At 46.7% G+C, this 21,607-nt stretch overlaps 1 protein-coding gene across 1 annotated transcript in view; it reads left to right on the forward strand.

Annotated features, from left to right (window-relative positions):
• The window catches only part of HERC2 (HECT and RLD domain containing E3 ubiquitin protein ligase 2), a 3,346,202-nt gene that overhangs the window by 755,759 nt on the left and 2,568,836 nt on the right, over positions 1 to 21,607 (forward strand). Inside the window, 1 exon segment of the mRNA XM_033948978.1 lies at positions 17,202 to 17,372. Coding sequence (XP_033804869.1) covers positions 17,202 to 17,372 — 171 coding nt within the window.

Below are 21,607 nucleotides of genomic sequence, written 5' to 3' on the forward strand. Positions count from 1 at the left end.
CCAACATGCATCACTTTACACTTATCCACGTTGAACCTCATCTACCATGTCGATGCCCATTCTTGGAGCTTGATTATGTCACGTTGCAGATTTTCGCAATCCCCCTTCGTCTTTACTTTGTATCATCCGCAAATTTAATCACCTCACTCGTCGTACCTATGTCTAGATCATTTATAAAGATGTTAAAGAGCACGGGTCCAAGCACCAAGCCCTGCGGCACTCCACTGGTGTCGCTCTTCCAGTCCTGAGTATTGTCCATTTACTCCCACTCTCTGTTTCCTATGCTCCAGCCAGTTTTTAATCCACGTGAGTATTTCACCCTCAATTCCATGGCTTGCAATTTTCTGAAGTAGTTGTTCATGGGATTCTTGTTGACTGGATTGCCCTTGTCTATCTGTCTGTTTACTCCCTCAAAGAATTGCACCAAGTTCGTCAAACACGATCTGCCTTTGCTAAAACCGTGCTGACTGGTCTTCATCAGCCTGTTTCCGTCAAGGTGATCAATGATGCTGTCCTTTATCAGTGACTCTACCATCTTTCCCGGTACAGAGGTCAGACTCAACGGTCTGTAGTTCCCCGGATCTCCCTTCGAACCTTTCTTGAAGATCGGTGTAACATTCTCTACCTTCCAGTCTTCCGGAATCTTTCCCGATTTGATCAACAGATTAGCTATTAGTTGAAGCAGTTCAGCTATGGTCCCTTTCAGTTCCTTGATGACCCTCGGATGGATGCCATCCGGTCCCGGGGATTTATCGCTCTTAAGCCTACCAATCTGCCTATATACCTCCTCTAGACTGACCGTCAATCCTGTCTTTGTTTCCAGCATATAGCCTGATGGGTTCCGGTATGCTGTGTACATCTTCTTTGGTAAATACAGATGCAAAAAATGTGTTCAGTTTGTCAGCGATTGCTTTGTCCTCCTTTAGTGCTCCCTTTATTCCATGGTCATCCAATGGTCCCACCACTTCCTTTGTGGGTCGTTTCCCCTTAATATATCGAAATAACAGCTTGAAGTTCTTCGCCTCCTTGGCTATTTTTTCCTCGTAGTCTGTTTTGGCCTCTTTTACCGCCTTATGGCACCTGCGTTGATGTTTTGTGTGCTTGTTCCAGTTTTCATCCGTTTTTGACCTTTTCCATTCCTTAAATGAAGTTTTCTTGTCTCTAATCGCTTCCTTCACCTGTACAGTGAGCCACGCTGGTTCTTTGTTCTTTTTCCTCTTGGATCCCTTGTTGATACGCTGTATATATATATATATATTTTGCGCCTCGGTGATTGTGTCCTTAAAAAGGGACCAAGCTTGCTCTAGCGTTTTTACAGTGCTTATCCTCTTCTTAATCTTCTTCCCTACCATGAGTCTCATCCCTTCTTAATTCCCTTTTTGGAAGTTCAGTGCCGTGGCTGTCGTTTTGGACCGATGTTTCTCCCCTGCGTCCAGGTCAAAGCGGATCATATTGTGATCACTGCTTCCCAGTGTCCCTTCTACTTCTACATCTTGTGCTGGTCCTCGCAGGCCATTTAGAATTAAGGCCAGAATTGCATTTCCTCTAGTATTTTCCTTGACAAGTTGTTCCAGGAAGCAATCACCTACAGCATCCAAGAACTTGGTCTCTCTAATGCAGCCAGAGATGCCTAGGTTCCAGTCTATTCCCGGATAGTTGAAGTCACCCATGATAACTGTGTTGCCTCCCTTGCAGTTGCGTTTAATCTCGTCTGTCATTTCTCCATCAATTTCTTTGGACTGCCCTGGGGGTCGGTAGTAGATGGGGGGGGGACTTCGATGGGAAGGCAGGACCAAATTGGGAGGCCAAGGTGGCAGGGGAGCCCCTTCAGATGATTCAGACAGGTCGTGATCTGTTTGGGCCGCCGCGGGAGCGGACTGCTGGGCAGGATGGACCTATGGTCTGACCCGGCAGAGGCACTGCTTATGTTCTTATGTTCTTATGCCGATCTTCATTTCCAGGCCATTTGTTCCTGGAATTTTGACCCATAGAGACTAACTTATCCGTCAGTTGTGGCGTGTTCTCTCCAGCCTTGGTCCAACCCCTGCGGCGTTCCACAAGAGTCCCCACTGTCCCCTATTCTCTTCAACCTGTATACGGCCTCTCTTGGCGTTTGCCTGAACAAACAAGGCCTATCCTCTTATAGCTATGCTGATGACATCACCATCCTCATTCTTTTCGACCAACCAATGCTCTTAATGTCAGACACACTACACAGAACTCTAGCTACAGTTACGACTTGGATGGAAGACCACAAACTGAAACTCAACCCAGACAAAACTAAATTCATCCTCCTAGAAAATAACAAAATCCCAACCATAACCAACTTAGAAATCAACTCTATCAACTACCCTTTGTAAACCACCCTAAAACTTCTAGGTATGACTATTGACAGAGGCTGCACCATGCAACCACAAATTAACAAAACAATACAGAAATCTTTCGCAGTTATTAGAAACCTTAGACAAGTCTGAAAATTCTTCGAAAAAACACAATTTTAGCTCCTAGTACAATCTCTAATCCTAAGTATCCTAGACTATTGCAACATCCTCTACCTCCCCTGCCCTGCAATAATGATTAAACAACTACAGACAATTCAGAATAGAAACATAGAAATTGACGGCAGAAAAGGGCTATAGCCCATCGAGTCTGCCCATGCCAATGACCCACTCCCTGACTTTTACTCCCCTATTGATCCCATGTGAATATCCCATTTTCTCTTAAAATCTGACACGCTGTTGGCCTCAATCACCTGCTGAGGCAGCTCGTTCCAATGATCGACCACCCTTTCGGTGAAGAAGTACTTTCTAGCATCACCTTGAAATTTCCCTCCCCTGATTTTCAGCGAGTGTCCTCTGGTAATCGAGGGCCCTGTAAGACTGAAGATATCATCTTTCATCTCTATACGCCCCGTGATATACTTAAAGGTCTCAATCATGTCCCCCCTCTCTCTTCGCTCCTCCAGTGAGTACATCCGCAGTTTTTTTAGTCTTTCTTCATACGTGAGATCCCAGAGCCCCAAGACCATCCTGGTAGCCATTCGCTGAACCGATTCAATTCTCAACACATCTTTCCGGTAGTGTGGTCTCCAGAATTGAACACAATACAGCTCTGAGTCTCGTCTATTCATTGAAAAAACATGATCACATTACTGAGGCATTCATTAATTCTCATTGGCTTCCAATCCAGGAAAGAATACAATTTAAATTCTACTGTATACTATTTAAAACTATAAATGGAAACAGCCCAACCTACCTAAACGACCGCCTCATCCAAACCACCTCTACTAGGCATAGAAAAACACACACCCCATTCACTTACCCCCCAATCAAAGAAGTAAAACGGAAAAAACTATACAACGGACTACTGGCCACTCAGGTAGCGAAGATAGACAACCAAGCCTCCAACCTATTGACAACAACCCCAGACTACAAGATGTTCAGAAAGGAAATAAAAACTATACTCTTCAAGAAATCCCTTAATAAAGCTTAATACCATGATAAAGTTTAACCTCCCTCTTACCATCCCCTCCCTAACCCCAGATCCTACTTTTCCCTCTCTTGGAAACCTTCTCTGATCTAACGTTGTATCCCTTCTTCCATAACTCTTTTTGTAATCCACTTTGAACCGAAAGGTAATGGCGGAATAGAAATCTGTAATGTAATGTAATATAATTGTTTGATTATTGTTTGATTGGGGTGTTATTGCTGCTTTGTGTTTGGATTTTCCTCTATAGAGTGGGGACTATATACGTTCTTATTGTGTGGGTGTGGATTTTGAGTGGAGGTTGTATGTCTGGATATGAGCCCTGTTTTTGGTGTCTATTCTGGACAGCTCTGATACTCTCTGGAGCCCTGTGACGAAGATCCCTCCAGATTCTTTTTGTCCTTTTGGCTTTTTGAGTTTTGGATTTTGCTGAGTGCCCGGATGGGTGAGTGTGGGGAGCGGTTGGTTCGGTGTGTGCATGATTGGGGGGGGAGTTTGTACTGGCTGGGGTTCTGTTTGGGGATGCTTTGCGAAGGTGGGGTGGGGGGGACCAGGGGCCCTGTTTACATCTTGGCGTGGCTCCTTCTCCACTCCGCATGTGTGGGATGGGGAGTGAGCTTGTAGATGGGAATACTGGGGGTTTAGATTGGGGGTAGGGAGGGAAGGTGGGGTTGGGGTGGATTTGGAGGGTTTGGGAGGGGTGGAAGGGGGAGGGGTTTGGAGTGGGGAGGGTTGGTTTGGTGGGGGTGGGGGGGTCCTCCTTCCGTATGTATGTTATGTTTCTTTTGAATTTGCAATATTCATACATTCTCCACCAGGTTGGTGTGGGTTTACTTCTCTGGGGGGTGGCTGGGCCCCTGGGGTAGTTTATATCCTTTTCTGTTGTCTTTTCTAAACTGCTTCTCTTCTGACTTTCTGACCTGAGTACTCCTTTTAGACTTACCTCTTGGAACGTTGGAGGCATAACGTCACCGGTAAAGAGGTCCAAAATTTTGGCTGCTTTGCAGCGCTATCACGCCGATATCGCTTGTTCACAAGAAACCCGCCTGACTGATGCGGAACATTTAAAATTGGCCCGCTCCTGGGTGGGTGAGGTCTATTATGCTTCCTCTCCGGGATGCCATGGTGGGGTTGCAGTGTTGGTCTGCAAATCTTCGCCTATTGGGGTGCAGGTTCTGGAAAAGGTCATTGATGGGAGATCCTTGATTTTGCGCCTCACTTTGGGTGCCCGCTCTTATCTTTTGCTTGTGGCTTATGGCCCCAACTCGGGGGAATCAGCTTTTCTTCAACGCTTGATTCAGCTATGTTCTCGTTTTTCTGGGGATCCGCTTCTCCTCTTGGGTGATTTTAACTTGGTAATGCGTCCGGACTTAGATAAGTCAGGTACCTCTGTTGCCTCTTTGGGGGCTAAAGGTCGCCTTCTTTCTGACTTTTGTGATATTCTTTCTGTGGTAGACCCTTGGCGTCTTTTACATCCTGAAGTTCGTGATTATGCGCACCTTTCTCGGGCCCATGGGACCCTGTCCTGGATTGACCATATTTTTCTGTCCTCAACATTGTTCCCCTTTGTCCAGTCGGCGGAGTTAGGCCCTCTGAATATTTCAGACCATACTCCGATTTGGATAGATATTTCTTTGGATTCTGAATATCTTCGAACCCCGTCTTGGCGATTTCTCGCTTATCTTGCTAAAGAAAAGGAATTTCATTCCTTTATGCAGGCCCAATGGGAGGACTACTCTACCAACAATGCTCCCCACTTGGATGATCCTATTTTGTTTTGGGAGGCTGGTAAGACGGTGCTTTGGGGACATATCTCTTTTCTGAGTGCTCGCAACATGCGTATCAATAGAGGAATTATTAATTTAGAACAGGCTCTACGAGTGGCTAAGCAGTCTTTGCACTTGCATCCCTCACGGGAGACTCGAGAAAGTTATTTGTCTACTCAGGAGGCTTTAAATTCATTGCTTCATTCTCGTTTCCAACGATGGCTGGCTTTTCATAAACACCGCTTTCAACGTTTTGGCAACAAACCTGGGCGTCTCATGGCCCGCTTAGTTAAAGTTGAGACTAATAGGAAACCGATCTTGTGTCTTCGGACCCCGAGTGGGGGGCTGGTGACCAAAACGGCTGATATCTCCGGAGTGCTTTTTGACTTTTTTTGTCGGTTATATGCTGCTCCCGTTGACGTTTCCCCAGACTTATTGATGGACTATCTTCAGTCCTCTGGTCTTCCTCGCTTGCCGGAAGTCATAGTGTCTTCTCTTAATAGCCCCTTTCGGGCGACTGAATTAGAATCTGCTATTAAAGCTCTCCACTCGGATAGAGCCCCAGGTCCGGATGGCTTTTCGGGTGACTTTTACCGACTTCTCTCACCTCATCTCTGTGGCCCTTTGCTGGCTTACTTTAACACTGCTAACGCTCAGGGCTCTTTCCCACGTTATGCCAATGAGGCCCTTATCTCTTTATTGTTGAAGCCTGGCAAGGAGGCTGACTCCCCGCGATCCTATCGTCCCATCTCCTTGATCAACGTGGATCTCAAGCTTTTTGCCCGTATGTTAGCTGATTGTCTTGCTCCACATCTTCCTGAGCTTATTCATGAGGATCAAGTTGGGTTTTTTCGGGGGTGTCAATCGGTCTGTAATGTCCGTAAGGTTCTCTATGCACTTGCCCATTGTCATTCTCATCAGATTCCGGCTCTGTTTGTCAGTCTTGATGCTTCTAAGGCGTTTGATAGTGTCCATTGGTCTTTCTTGTTTCGTACCCTGGAACATGTTGGGTTGGGAGGTTTCTATCTTGATGCTGTACGCTGTCTTTACTCTAACCCGCGGGCTTCACTTCTCGTCAATGGGACCCGCACGGATTCTTTCTCCATTCTTCGTGGAACCCGGCAGGGTTGCCCCCTTTCCCCTTTGCTGTTTCTTCTTTCCTTAGAACCTTTGCTGTGTACTCTTCGGGGATTTGCGGACTTGCGGGGCCTTTGAGTTGATGGGATTGAGTTGAAGACGTTAGCATTTGCGGATGATATGTTTTTGATTCTCACTAGGCCTGAAGATTCTTTACCGATACCATTGGATCTCATTTCCAAATCTGGCTTTTATTCTGGTCTGTCTCTTAATCTGGAAATTCACTAGCCTTACCTTTTCCGCCTGAGCTGCGTTCCCGGTGGAGGGGTGCCTTTCCTCTTCGTTGGACAGACTCTACCTTGAAATACTTGGGGGTCTTTATTCCTCAGGACTTGTCTACTCTGAATCGTTTGAATGTGGAACCGTTGTTCCAGGCCCTTCAGAATAAATTGCAGCTATGGGGAACTCTTCCCTTTTCGCTCTTGGGTCGGGTGCATCTTTACAACATGCTTATTGTCCCAAGTTGGCTCTATGTCTTTCAGGTCCTTCCTCTTTATTTGTCTTCTCGAGATGAGAGACGACTGGTATGCTTGGTTCAGAACTTTCTTTGGTCTGGGAAGCGGCCTCGTCTATCTTACAAGAGGGCCGCGGTTCCGTGGTACAGGGGTGGATTGGGTTTATTGAATCTTCGTTATTTGACTGTTGGTTGTGGCATGCGACACATTAATGATCTCTTTAGGGGTACTTCAGCGTTCACTAACACTTCTTTGGAACTTTTCTGTTTTCTCTCTACTCACTTTAGTGCATATTTTAATTCTCTTCCTTCTCTTGTGCCTGAATCTCTCTCTGCGAAAGTGCTCCACCGTCCCCTGCAGAAGGTTTGGCGCTGGGTCTGTAAATTCCATGCTCTTTCTGCTTCTGTAACTCCCTTTTTGCCTATCCGCTTTAATGGCTCCTTCCTACCTGGGATAGATGGGCCGAGTTTTGCTCGGTGGGAAACAAGGGGAATTCACTATATATTTCACTTGGTTGATGATGATGGCAAAATTAAGCCTTTTGCACTTTTGCAAGAGGAGTTTGATCTCCCCCCCACTGATTACTTCGCTTATATGCAACTTCATCATTACATTTCTTCTTTACCCTCCAGTTTTTTGAATGCATCTTGTCACAAGTTGCTCTCTACAGCTTTCACCATTGGTTCTCAACTTCCAGTCCCCCTTAAATTCCATCATCGCCATTTGAAGGATGAGTCCCCCTTGTTTTACCATTCCACCTTATGGGAGGCTTGGGCTCATGATCTTGCTGTAGATTTGCCGGATGATGTGCTTTTGCAGGCTATCCTTAGGTTGCCAGCTTTCGAAAATATACCACTTTTTGGGAATAACACTATAAGTTGGTTTTCCGTTTGTACATCTCTCCAAAGAGGGCTTATTTATCCTGCCTTAGTGAAACTGCTGCTTGTCTTAGATGCCAAACTCCAGAAGCGGGCTTGGGACATATGGTTTGGACTTGCCCTAATGTTCAAGCTTTTTGGAATGCTGTTTTTGTCTTTGTGGAGCGCATTTGTAAAATCACCATTCGCCGCTCCCCTTTGTTATTGTTTAGAACTGTTCCTCATTACTTCCCTCGTGTGCGGGGAGCTGCAGCTTTCCTTAAATGGACTGTCTTGGTGGCCCTGAAATGTAATTTGCTGAACTGGCTTGAACATACTACTCCTGATTACTCTCTTTGGAGATGTCGGATGATTACCCTCTTGATGTGGGAACGGAGGGATGTGTTGGACCTTTCTTCTCTTTTAGGCCGGGTCTTTCAACGCACTTGGGAACCGTTTTGGACAACTATGACCCCGCTGGCACGAAGCCGCTTGCTGAACTGTTGACTCTCTGTATTCTGTTTTCTTTTGTTTTACCTGGTTTGCTTAATCCTAGTATAATTTTTTCTGGATGAGTTGTACTTGGAAGGAGGACCCTGGGGGGGGGGGTTATTTATTTTGTGGAGGGTTGTGTTGGGATGGGAGGGGTTTCTTCTCTGTGGGGACGGGTTTTGTTGTCTAAAATGCTGAGCTTGCTTGTACTTGATTTGTTTCTTGTTTGATGGTTTTGTTATGCTCAATAAAATATATTTGAACATATGTAATGCTTTAAGTCTAATTTTTGTAGTAGGTGACCTACTACCTAGGATGCGATGTAGTGGGAGATAGTGGGGAGCCTTGGGGTATCCCCGAAGGGTTTTTCCATGAGTTGGAGTAATTTCCATTGCTGGCTACTCAGTAGGATCTGTTTGTTAGGAATTCTTTGAACCATTTCTTTACCTTTCCCGAGAGTCCCATTGCATCTAGGCAAAGTAGCATTATTGGGGAGGATGATTTTTTTGTAATACTAAAAGAATATTGTAAATTTCCAGAGAGTTATTCTTGACAAAGCCAGTAATTTTGAAACATGTACATGTCAGATGCATGTAAATTCTCCCTGGCTATTAGAAATAATAGCTAAACTGTAAAGTTAACTATATCAAAAAGATAAGGGAATTGGATTGATGAGATGGGTGTATAAAGGCTATGAGATATTTGAGCCCGGAGTGTCACTGCGAGGTCCATAAATGAGTACACATCCCCCTCCATATTTGTGGGTTCAGAACTCGTGACTTTGGATATTTGTGTTTTTTGTCTTGGTGACCCACACCTGCCTCCCAGACCTCTCCACTTACTTACTTTTTAGAACCTGATGGTCTAGTGGTGAAGCAAGGCAAGAGCGATATTTCTATGTTCATGCCCTGTGCAGAACTTGGAACAAAAATGGCTGCCGTGAGTTCCCATGGTCTTGCGGGAACTCACGGCAACCATTTTTTTTCCAGCTCTGCACGGGGCAGGAGTGTAGGAATAACAATCCTGCCCTGCTTCACTGCTAGACCACCAGGCTTTAAAAAGTAAGTACAGTGGAGAGTTCCAAGAGGTGGGTGTGGGTCAAAGTCGGTCAGAGACAGACACAAAAGAAACCAACCCGCACATACAATCAAGGTGAGGTAGAGCAGAGACAGCACACACGAGAGAGACAACAAGGCAAGCAACACAAGGAAGCAGCAGGCAAGGGACACAAGCACACAAAGGCACAGGCACTGTAACACAAACAGACTCACTCAAATAGGAAGCCTGCAGTCAGGAAGTCAGAAGGTAAGGGGGAGGTAGGATCAGTAGGAAAAAGAGCAGCAGTAGGTCACAACAAATCACTCAGACAACCCACGAGTGAAGCACGAAATGGAAGCCCAAGGAAGTCAGAAGATGAGCTTTCCTGTCTTCTGTATCGACTGCAATATGTATGACTACCTCCCTTCGGGGATCCAGGCATACATTTGCGATCGATGCATAGAGATGGATAGCTTGAAATGTCAGGTAAGACTATTGGAGGGAACAGTGATGGAACTCGAAGACAAAATCCGAGCACAGGAGAAGATTCTAGTGGAGTACAGCCCAAACGACGAGGTCAAGGATCTAGAAATGTTCATAGAGGAAGCCCATCAGAACCACGTAGAGATCCCAGGGCTGGAAAACTGTACTCAGGAAACCCATGTGAGGAGAGAAGACACCCATGCAAACACAGAAGAAAGCGAAGACGAGGTAGGAGACAACCGCACACCAGGAGGAATAGTGAGAGCACAGGAAGATGTCCCCCCACCCAAAGAACAGGAAACAATTTCAAGAGTATCATTGGAGGAAGATGACTGGCCCTACTCCAAGGACGTGGACCTACGCCCCCCAAGGAACTCCCGAATAAAGAAGATGGGGATCATCGTAGGCGACTCCATTATACGACACGTGGACAGCCACACCGCAGGAGGAAGAGAGGACAGAATCGTCACCTGTCTGCCTGGAGCAAGAGTAAAGGATGTGACCAACAGGATCTCCAGGATCATAGATGGCGCACGGGGAGTGGACACCGCTGTGCTTATCCACGTGGGAACAAATGATGTGAGTGGGCGGAAGTATGACAGGGAAGAGATGAAGGGCCAGCTCCGCTCACTCGGAAGACAACTGAAGATCAGGGAGGTGAAGGTGGCCTTCTCTGAAATCCTCCCTGTACCAAGAGCAGATGGAAAGAGACAAGGGGAATTGCAAGTGATCAACGCCTGGATGAGACGATGGTGCGAAGACGAAGGCTTCGACTTCGTGCGCAACTGGACGGCGTTCTGGGGAAAAAGCAAGTACTACAGAAGGGATGGACTACACCTCAACAAGGAAGGAGCAAGAGTTTTGGCAGGCAACATGAAGAAAGCAATAGAGAAGGCTTTAAACTGAAGGACAGGGGAAAGCTGACAGTCGACCACCGGTCGATGGCACGGACAACAGGATGCCCCGACGTAGGAACAAAGGACTACTACTCATACACAAGAGAGGTCGACCTCACAACCAACAAAGGAGAACAAGCAGGAAGGGACAACTCAGACACAGGAGGGGATGACCACACAGCAAACATGGGAGATAACACAGGAGCAGTAAAGGATACCGTAAATGAAACTGTAAGGACAGCCATGAGTAGAAGGTCCAAAAAGGTAACACGAAGGGAATTTAGATGTATGTATACAAATGCTAGAAGTCTAGGAAACAAAATGGGAGAACTAGAGACGATAGCAAGACATGAGAACATGGATATAATTGGCATAACAGAAATATGGTGGAATGAAGAAAACAAATGGGACACCGTACTACAGGGATACAAACTATATAGAAGGGATCGAGAAGGGCAGAAAGGTGGAGGTATTGCCCTATATGTTAAGGAAGGAATAGATTCTGTTGGAATGATTACAACAGACAGGAAAGAGAAGCTGGAGTCCCTCTGGATCAAAATTCCTGGTCACAATGACGCAGATACAAAAATTGGCCTTTACTATCGTCCCCCAGGACAGGCGGAGGTCACTGACTCAGAAATGATGGAGGAAATCAAACAAGTATACAAGACAGGCAATGTAGTTATATTGGGAGACTTCAATTTCCCAGGAATAGACTGGAAACTAGGAGCCTCCAACTGCGGCAAGGAGGCCAAGTTCCTGGAGGTGCTAGGGGATTGCTTCCTGGAGCAAATGGTAAAAAAGCCAACAAGAGGCGACGCCACCTTGGACTTGGTCCTAAATGGTCTCACCGGACCGATAACAGAAGTAGAAGTCATGGTTCCACTGGGAACGAGTGATCACAATGTAATCAACTTTAAACTTGACATCGGGAAAGGGAAACATGCCAAAACCTTAACCACCACCTTAAACTTTAAAAAGGGTAAATACGATTGCATGAGAGCCATGGTAACAAAACGACTCGAGAAGATGGTGGACAAACTTGAAACAGTAGATCAGGCATGGTGCCTATTGAAAAATACTATTGCAGAAGCACAAGATCTCTACATTCCGAGGATTTCCAAAGATCGGAGAACTAAAGGCAAAGGAGAACCGGCATGGCTTACCATACAGGTGAAAGAAGCCATAAAAGAAAAGAAGGACTCTTTCAAAAAATGGAAATGCACGAAGACAACCGAAGCCTGGAACAAACATAAAGATGAACAGAAGAAATGTCACAAGGCGGTGAGGGATGCAAAACAGGACTATGAGGAAAAAATAGCCCGGGAGGCCAAAAACTTCAAGCCCTTCTTTAGATACGTGAAAGGGAAAAAACCTGCAAAAGAGGCAGTGGGACCCCTGGACGACAAGGGAAGAAAAGGGTACATTAAGGAAGATAAACAAATCGCAGACAAACTAAATTCCTTCTTTGCGTCCATCTTTACGAAGGAGGACACTTCAACAATACCTGAAGCAGAGAAACTGTTTACAGGAGAAATAGAGGACAGCCTCACCACAGTTGAAGTGAACTTAGATCAGATATACTACCAGATCGACAAACTTAAAAGTGACAAATCCCCTGGACCGGATGAAATTCACCCGAGAGTCTTGAAGGAATCGGAGAGTTATTGCAAAAACTTGCAAACCTGTCAATCAGAACTGGTCCGATACCAGACGACTGGAGGAAAGCGAACGTCACGCCAATTTTCAAAAAAGGATCGAGAGGAGAACCGGGCAACTATAGACCTGTGAGTCTTACGTCTGTCCCCGGCAAGATGATTGAATCACTGATCAAGGATAGCATAGTTCAGCACTTGGACACACACGACTTGATGAAACCCAGTCAACATGGATTCAGGAAAGGGAAATCGTGTTTGACGAATTTACTCCAATTCTTTGAGACCGTGAACAAGCAAATTGATAGTGGAAAGCCGGTGGACATAAAATACTTGGACTTCCAGAAAGCATTTGACAAAGTTCCACACGAAAGATTTCTCAGGAAACTATAAAGCCATGGCATAGAGGGAGATATACAAAGATGGATAGGCAAATGGTTGGATAACAGGAAGCAGAGAGTGGGCATAAATGGGAAGTTCTCCGACTGGGAGAAAGTGACTAGTGGTGTACCCCAGGGCTCGGTACTTGGGCCGATCCTTTTTAATATTTATATCAATGACCTGGAAAACGGAACATCCAGTGAGATCATCAAGTTTGCAGACGACACAAAACTCTGCCGGGCAGGAGGACAGTGAGGAACTCCAGAGCGATTTGTGTCAGTTAGAAAAATGGGCGGAGAAATGGCAGATGAAGTTCAACGTGGAGAAATGCAAGGTAATGCATTTAGGCAGTAAAAATAAGGAATACGAGTACAGAATGTCAGGTGCAACTCTGGGAAAAAGTGAACAAGAAAGGGATCTGGGTGTACTGATAGATAGGACCCTGAAGCCGTCGGCACAATGCGCGGCAGCGGCAAATAAGGCAAATAGAATGTTGGGCATGATAAAGAAAGGAATCTCGAGTAGATCGGAGAAAGTTATAATGCCGCTTTATAGGGCAATGGTCAGACCCCACTTGGAATACTGCGTCCAACATTGGTCTCCCTACCTAAAGAAGGATATAAAACTGCTGGAGAGGGTGCAGAGACGAGCAACTAAACTAGTGAAGGGTATGGAGAAACTGGAATATGAGGATCGACTTAAAACACTGGGATTGTTCTCCCTTGAGAAAAGGAGACTGCGTGGGGATATGATCGAGACCTTCAAAATACTGAAAGGAATCGACAAAATAGAGCAGAGAAGATTATTTACATTGTCCAATTTGACACGGACAAGAGGACATGAAATGAAGCTAAGGGGGGACAAGTTCAGGACTAATATCAGGAAGTTCTGCTTCACACAGAGAGTGGTTGACATCTGGAATACTCTCCCAGGGGAGATTATTGCGGAATCGACAGTCCTAGGCTTCAAAAGCAAACTAGATGCATATCTCCTTGAGAGAGGCATATAAAGATATGGTTGGCTATAAAATAAGCCAGGTGTATACCTAGCAGGGCCTCCGCGTGTGCGGATCGCCGGACTTGATGGACCGAAGGTCTGATCCGGAGATGGCGCTTCTTATGTTCTTATGTTCTTAGTTATTCACAAATTTTTGGTATATATGGGCTGCCTTTGCCCCTGTGAATATGGCGGGGGGGGGGGGGGGATGTGTAATAGAACTCTTATACCATTCCAAGATAATTTCTTCTTTCAATAAAAAGGGCAAAATGGGAATCAACTAGAAATAAAGCTTTTTATTTCATGGTGCCAAGATTATGGAATCAATTACCATGGGAATTGAGATTGGAGGGGAATTTTAAGGCTTTTAAACTATTTAAAAAATCTTTTTTCTTTCAAGAGGTATTTAGAGAAGATTCTGTTGCTGCAGAAATAATTCATATTGAATTATGGAAATAGGCTCTTTTCATTGTGATTTTGTAAAATACATCAGAAAATTATTTGTGTGTGAATGTCTGTCCTATTGTTGATTGAGTTCTTTTCCATGTACAATACATGTATTTCATTGTATTTTAATGATGTAAAGCGCTTAGACATGGACAAGTGGTATATTAAGTTTTAATAAAATAATAAAGTATCTGGAGTGATTTGATGCTGCAGCTACTTTATTTTAAAGGCATTTGATTTTTCTTTTTTTGAAACTGAGTACTCAAGCTAAAGATGATGCAGAGATAAGATACTTACCTGGGCCTGAGTTGCAGTGCTAGTTCCTGTTCATTCTGGTACCTGGGAAGACAAAAGTGGCAAGGAAGTTTACTACAAAGCAGTTTAGTTCCAAAGTAATCTTATAATTTACTAGATTTGGGTAATTTGTAAATGATACATCTGATAAGTTATGCTTGTGGATGTGACATAGGTTGTACTAGGGCAGTGTCTCTCAAACTTTTTCGAGCCAGGACACACTAAAGGTAGTGGCCACGACTCGAGGCACCGAGAAGTGCGCAGATGTCACCATGATAACATCACCCACATGTGTGACATCATCATGCTGACATTCACGCATGCGCAGAAGCCCTCCAGATAGGCCTTGAAATGCCAGTATGGTGTGCCTGCAGGGAAGTCTAACAAATATCAACTGAGTATCCCCAACCACAGACCTCCCAAACTCCAGCCTAGACCCACCTAAGCTCTCCCCCAGATCCCACCCCCTTTACTAATTGTAATTTAATTGTTTTCCATTCATTTTTCATATACACACAATATACACAGCAGATACAAATACTCAAAACTGACACATTTCAATCACTATATATAAAATCATCTTCCCTACCTTTGTTGTCTGGTGACTTTATTTTTCTATGCTTTTAACTATCTTTACAGGGCCTTCCTATCCATTGACTGTTTTTCTCTCCGTCTTCACTTTCTGCCTTGCATTCATCTTTGGCATTAACTTAACATTCAATATTTCCATTTTTCTACTTTCTTCTCAAAATCTACTTTTCCATGTCTTCCCTTCCTATCTCTCTCTCTCCTTCCCTCCTCCCCCCAAAGTGGTCCAACGACATTTCTCTCCTTCCTTTCCCCTCTTCCCAGTCTGGCATCTCTCTCCTCTTCTTCCCATAATCTGGCATCTCTCTTTACTACTACTATTATTTCTATAGCGCAGACTTCCCTCCTTCCCTTCTATTCCCTGATCTGATATCTCTCCCTTCCTTTAGTTATCTCCCCTCCCCCAGTGTAACATTCCTATTTCCCTTCCTCCTTTCTGCTCCCTGCAGTCCATCTCCCTTTCCTTCCTCCTTTCTAGCCCTCTCCCAGTCCAACATTTCTCCCTCCTTTCCACCAATCCAACATTTTTTTCTCTCTTCCTCCTGCATGCTTCTCCTATGGTCCTCCTTCCCTCCCCCAACCAACATCTCTCTCTCTCCTTGAGTACAACTTTTCACTCTCTGCCCTATCCTCCTTCCCCAGAGTGTAACATTTCTCCTTCCCTCCTTTCTGTCCTCCCCATCCATCTCTCCCTCTCCATGAGTCCAACACTTTCTCCCTCCTGCACGCTGTCTCTCTCTGTCCTTGCCTCTTCCCATGGCATCCCTCCTTCCCACCCCCTGCAACCCAACATGCTCTCTCCCCATACACCATCTCACCCTCCCCTCTAGTGTGTAGCACCTTTCCTTTCCATCCCTTTCTGCCAGATCCAGCAGCACCTCTTCTCCCTTCCTTTTACCTCCCCCCTGTCCAGCAGTACCCCTTCCCTGCTCCCCATGTCCAGCAGTACCTTCTTCCTTCCCTCCTCACCTGTCCAGCATTACCACTTCTCCCTTCCCTCCTCCCCCCCTGTCCAGCAGTACTGATTGCCCACTCCCAATCTTACTATAAGTTTAGAAAATCACCGAAAACCTTTCTGTTTGGTAAATTTATGCGATGACTTTGTATCACTCTACATTGTATCATGTTGTATTTTATTGTATTGTATAGCATTGAATTCTACTGATTTCTACTGTTTCTTGCATCTTCACTGATATGCCTCAGTTCTCTTGCTGTGAACCATCTGGATTTTCTGGTTGGGGGGTATATAAGGAATAAAATTATTATTATTACTACTTCCCCCTTCCCTGCTCTCCATGTTCAGCATTACCCCTTCTCCCTTCCCTGTTCAGCAATAACTCTCCTGTCACTGCTAGTGGTAGCTCACTGTGTGCTTTTAACTTCTGTACACAGCTGCCGCTAGCAGTAGTTTATCCTGGTTTTATCATGCAGCCTCAGTGCCTTTGCTAGGCCGGCCCGCATCGCATCAACGCTTCGAGGCTGCCTGATGAAACCGGGCTAAACTACTGCTAGTGGCAGCTGGGTGCTGAAGTTAAAAGCACACAGAGCTGCCGCTGCTGGTTCGGGGGCACGGAGACAAAGGTAGGAGTCCCGGCAGATATGCGCAACACGATGATAGAAGTCAGCTGACACAGGCGCCGGAGCCTCTCTTTCTGCCCTGTGAGCCGCGGCACACTTAAAATCTCAAAAGGCACACTAGTGTACCGTGGCATACAATTTGAGATACACTGTCATAAAGCGAAACAGTTATATGCCATAATGTGGCCAGACTTCTGCTTCTGAACAGTAACTTTGTCTGCTCATGTTTTAGGTATGCCCCCTTAATGCCCTGTTACATCTCTACCATTTAGTGGCCATATGTTTGTGCTTAATTTACCTAGGTGCTTATGCTGCAGCAGGTGAATATCGGGTTTAAGTGGTTATGATCGACAAAGTCGCTTAAGTGCCAATTTTGGCTGCATAATTGCCTAAATTTTTTGGACACTGGGACCTTAATTTTTTTGCTTTTTGAAATTGCTTTTATCTCTTTACCTAATGACTAGCTATTATGAAAATTATGACAATCAACTAAACGATGCATATTTTTTCATTAGAAAGCTATCACTTTTAAAATATTACTTATCTTTAACAGAGTATCTGTAAACAAATATGAATTTAATACAGTATGAGTTTGGTTAGTGTTTAAACTTGTGATGCTTGAAACCAGCCTATGGATTTTATTTCCCAACAGGCTCCTTTTTCACAGCCCACAGCTCCAGAAATAATGAAGAGGTAACACTTATCCGTAAAGCTGATTTGGAGAACCATAATAAAGATGGAGGCTTCTGGACTATGATTGATGGGAAAGTTTATGATATTAAAGACTTTCAGACTCAATCTTTAACTGGAAATAGTATACTTGGTATGGCTTGTTTTCTGCTTTATGCACTGAATTTTTAAACCAATTATTCTTTTTCTAGAATACTACGCTTATCCCAGGACAAGCAGGCAGGTATTCTCACTAATGGGTGACGTGATCCAACGGAGCCCCGATGCGGACGCCTCACAAGCATTTTTGCTTGATGAAACTCGAAGTTTCGAGTCGCCCGCGCATGCGCGAGTGCCTTCACGCCCAGACCAGGGCGCGTTTCCTCAGTTCTTACTTTTCCACGGAGCCGAGAAGTCCGTCTTCGACTCTCTGCGTGAAGATTTTTCACTTGTGCCTTCTAAAGTCCGCGGTTTTGGGTTATTTTTCTCTCAATCGCTGATTTTCGTCGTTTTTTATTGTTTTCAAAAAAAAAAAATTTCTTCTATCCGTCCGACCGGGCAGGCCACGTGGCCGCAGCCCCGCGGCTTCGATCTTGCGGCGGAGCTTTTCCGGCCTATCACCGGTTTTAAAAAGTGTGCCAAGTGCCAGTGCGCGATTTCGCTCACGGACCCTCATCGACGCTGTGTTCGGTGTCTCGGGCCTGAACACCTTCCGAAATCGTGCCGGCCTTGCTCCACACTCACCGCACGTGCTTTCAAGCACCGTTGCATCTTGTGGGAGTCGCTGTTCAGCATGGAGTCCTCGACGGAGCAATCGTCATCGAAAGGCCCATCACCTTCAACTTCATCCGCTGCTCCTCAGCCTTCCACCTCTGCGGCGCCGAGTCTCATCAAGCCTGCATCATTTGTGCCTGCCCCGACTCCAGCACCTGCTGCGATGCCTTCCTCAGTCTCTTCAGATCAGGTAGCTCAGCAGCCTATTCCACCGGTAGTGTTAAAAGTGCCCAAGACTTCTAGACCCAAGCACTCACACACTTCCTCCAAAGAACGCGAGGCCCGTGCAGGCGTTCCATTGCAGATGCGGATCCGTCCTTGCCGGCCTCGTTCCAGACCTTGTTAGAGAAGCAATTCATTGAGCTCTTCACCACCAAAGGGCCCAAGCTTCTCTCTCAAATCCAGCCTGGGCACGGGGAGGTCTCCCGTGAGGTCAAGCCGCCTCCAGTGCCTCAGCGATACACACATTCTCAACAGGGAGCAGAGTCTCTGTGAGTGTCTGGTCTGACTTCAGTGCATGCATCGCAAGGAGCAGAGTCTTTGCCCATGCCTCCATTGGAACCGATTCACTCGATGCAAGGAGTAGAGTCTTTGCGAGTGCCTCCATTGGAACCCATCCACTTGATGCAAGGAGCAGAGTCTTTGCGAGTGCCTCCATTGGAGCCAATCCAGCCGATGCAGGGGTTCAAATCTCTACGAGACCCCGAGGTGATCCCAGTCATACAACTGTGCTTCGATCTACCGCTTCCAGCCCCATCCACTACCTGGGGGCCTCAGCGAAGATCCAATTGCCTCGTCCTTCGATATCCAAGCACAGTTCGCATCGGTCGAGGCATTCATCGAAGCACTCGTCCAGGCACGCCTCGCCTCATCGGAAGCAGCCTTTTCTTGAGTATTCCCCACCGGCTACTTCACCTCCCCCGATGCCGGTGCTCGAGGACACGCTGGAGTCTTTATTACCACCACGATCCCAGTCCTCGTTGGATCCAGAAGCCTCGACGTCCTCGAGCCCCTCCTTCGGCTGACCAGCTGTCGTTTTCCTCATTCGTCCAACAGATAGCAGACGACCTGGACATCCACCTGGACACAGGTTCAAAATTCTCCAAAGAATATCTGGAGACTATGCACCTCCCTCAACCACCTGCTGAATCCCTCAAGCTTCCTCTACATAAGCTGCTGGATCAGACCTTCATTCGATGCCTTGAAACACCTTATTCCATCCCCGCTGTACCGGGCAAATTGGATACCAGGTACTGCACGGTGCATCACAAGGGGTTCGATGGTTCCCAACTCTCCCATCGATCCCTCTTGATAGAGTCCTCACTGAAGCGGTCTCACCCCTCCCAGGTCTACGCTGCCGTCCCACGTGGTAGAGAGGGCAAGACCATGGACCGATTTGGCAGGAGGATTTATCAGAACTCCATGATGACATCCAGGGCTCTGAACTACAGCTTCCATTTTGTCACATATTTCGAGTTCTTCCTGTCGGTACTCCAGAAGTTCTCGCCCTATATGGACCCTAGGGCACAATCCGAGTACCAGGAGGTTCTGGCCTCGCTGTCCCAGCTCTGGTTACAGCTGATGCAGTCATTCTACGATGCCTTTAAGCTCTCGGTTCGGGCTACAGCATGTGCAGTGGCTATGCGCCGGCTAACATGGCTCAGGACCATCGATATGGACCCTAATCTCCAGGACAGGCTCGCCAATGTTCCATGCGCTGGTACCAACCTCTTCGATGAATCCATCGAGGCGGCGACCAAGAAGCTCTCGGACCACGAGAAATCCTTCCAATCCATCCTGCGTCCGAAGCCTAAGCCTGCTCCTCCTCGTGCTACACACCCACCATTAATATACCAGCGGCGTTACTCACCTAAACAGGCTCCCCCATCCGACAGCCTGTGAAGCGGCAGCATTCCCAAAAACAGCAGCAGAAGCCTCAACCATCCTCCGTCCCTAAGGCTCCTCAGCCCTTTTGACTGTCTCATAGAGGACGTAACTTTAGTCGTCCTGCCATTCTCAGCTACTCTACCAATTGGAGGTCATCTCCATCACTTTTACCACTAATGGACGACTACTACCACCGACTTCTTGGTCCTTTCCATCATCAGGGAAGGATACTCTCTCCAGTTCGATCGAGTATCCCCGGAACATCCTCCAAGAGAGTATCCTTCCAACTTGACCCAGACCGCCCTTCTTCTCCAGGAAGCTCAGGCTCTATTACAGCTCGGAGCCGTCGGGCCGGTTCCTATGTCTCAACAGAACAAGGGTTTTTACTCCCGGTACTTCCTTGTTCCGAAGAAGAGGGGCGATCTGCGACCCATTTTTGACCTCAGGGTGCTCAACAAGTTTCTGGTCAAATAGAAGTTTCGCATGTTGACCCTGACATCCCTGTACCCCCTCCTTGAGCAGAACGACTGGTTATGCTCTCTGGATCTCAAGGAGGCCTACACCCACATTCCCATTCATCCGGTCTCCCTCCAATACCTCAGATTCAGGGTGGGACATCTTCATCTCCAATACCGAGTGCTTCCCTTCGGCCTGACCTCGTCACCCCGAGTCTTCACCAAGTGCCTGGTTGTGGTGGCCTCCAGGTATTCCCCTACCTGGACGACTGGCTCATCAAGGATTCTACGTCTCAGGGAGTCGTCCTTGTGACCCAGAAAATGATTTGGTTGCTGCAACATCTGGGATTCGAGATAAACTTTCCGAAATCCCATCTACAACCCTCACAGACTCTTTCCTTCATCGGAGCTGTTCTGGATAAAACCCAACTCAGAGCATTCCTCCCCTCTGAACAGCGGGAAGCTCTCCTCCATCTTTGCCACTTGGTGTCCTCTCGCCCATCCATATCGGCGAGACACATGATTGTTCTCCTGGGCCATATGGCCTCTACAGTTCACGTGACTCCTTTTGCCAGACTTCACCTCAAGATTCACCAGTGGACCCTGGCACCTCAGTGGACGCAGATATCCGACCCTCTGTCCCGATACATCTGGGTCACTCCTGCTCTGCAACAGTCTCTTCGCTGGTGGATGTTATTCTCCAATCTATCCAGAGGTTTGCTGTTCCAAACTCCCCCCCCCCATCGGAAAGTCCTCACGACCGACTCGTCCACTTATGCTTGGGGAGCTCATCTGGACGGCCTACGCACTCAGGGTCACTGGACCAGCACAGACCGCCAGTTCCACATCAATCTCCTGGAACTCAGGGCGATTTTCGAGGCTCTCAATACCTTCCAGCACCTGCTCCAAGACGAGGTGGTCCTCATTCGCACGGACAACCAAGTCGCCATGTATTATATCAACAAGCAGGGGGGCAAGGGATCGGCCTCCCTCTGCCAGGAAGCTCTGAAAGTCTGGGATTGGGCGATTCGCCACAACATCTTCCTCAAAGGGGGTGGACAGTGCCTTGGTGGACAACTTGTGTCGTCTGCTGCAACCTCACGAGTGGACCCTCCACTCAACGCCCCTCCATCAGATCTTCTCTCAGTGGGGAACTCCTCAGATCGACCTCTTTGCAGCCCTCCACAACTTCAAACTGCCTCAGTTCTGCTCCAGGATTTACATTCCTCACCGCCTTGAGGCAGATGCTTTTCTTCTGGATTGGACGAATCTC

Source organism: Geotrypetes seraphini, chromosome 6 (genome assembly GCF_902459505.1).
Source record: "Geotrypetes seraphini chromosome 6, aGeoSer1.1, whole genome shotgun sequence".
In the NCBI taxonomy this organism is placed as follows: Eukaryota; Metazoa; Chordata; class Amphibia; order Gymnophiona; family Dermophiidae; genus Geotrypetes; species Geotrypetes seraphini.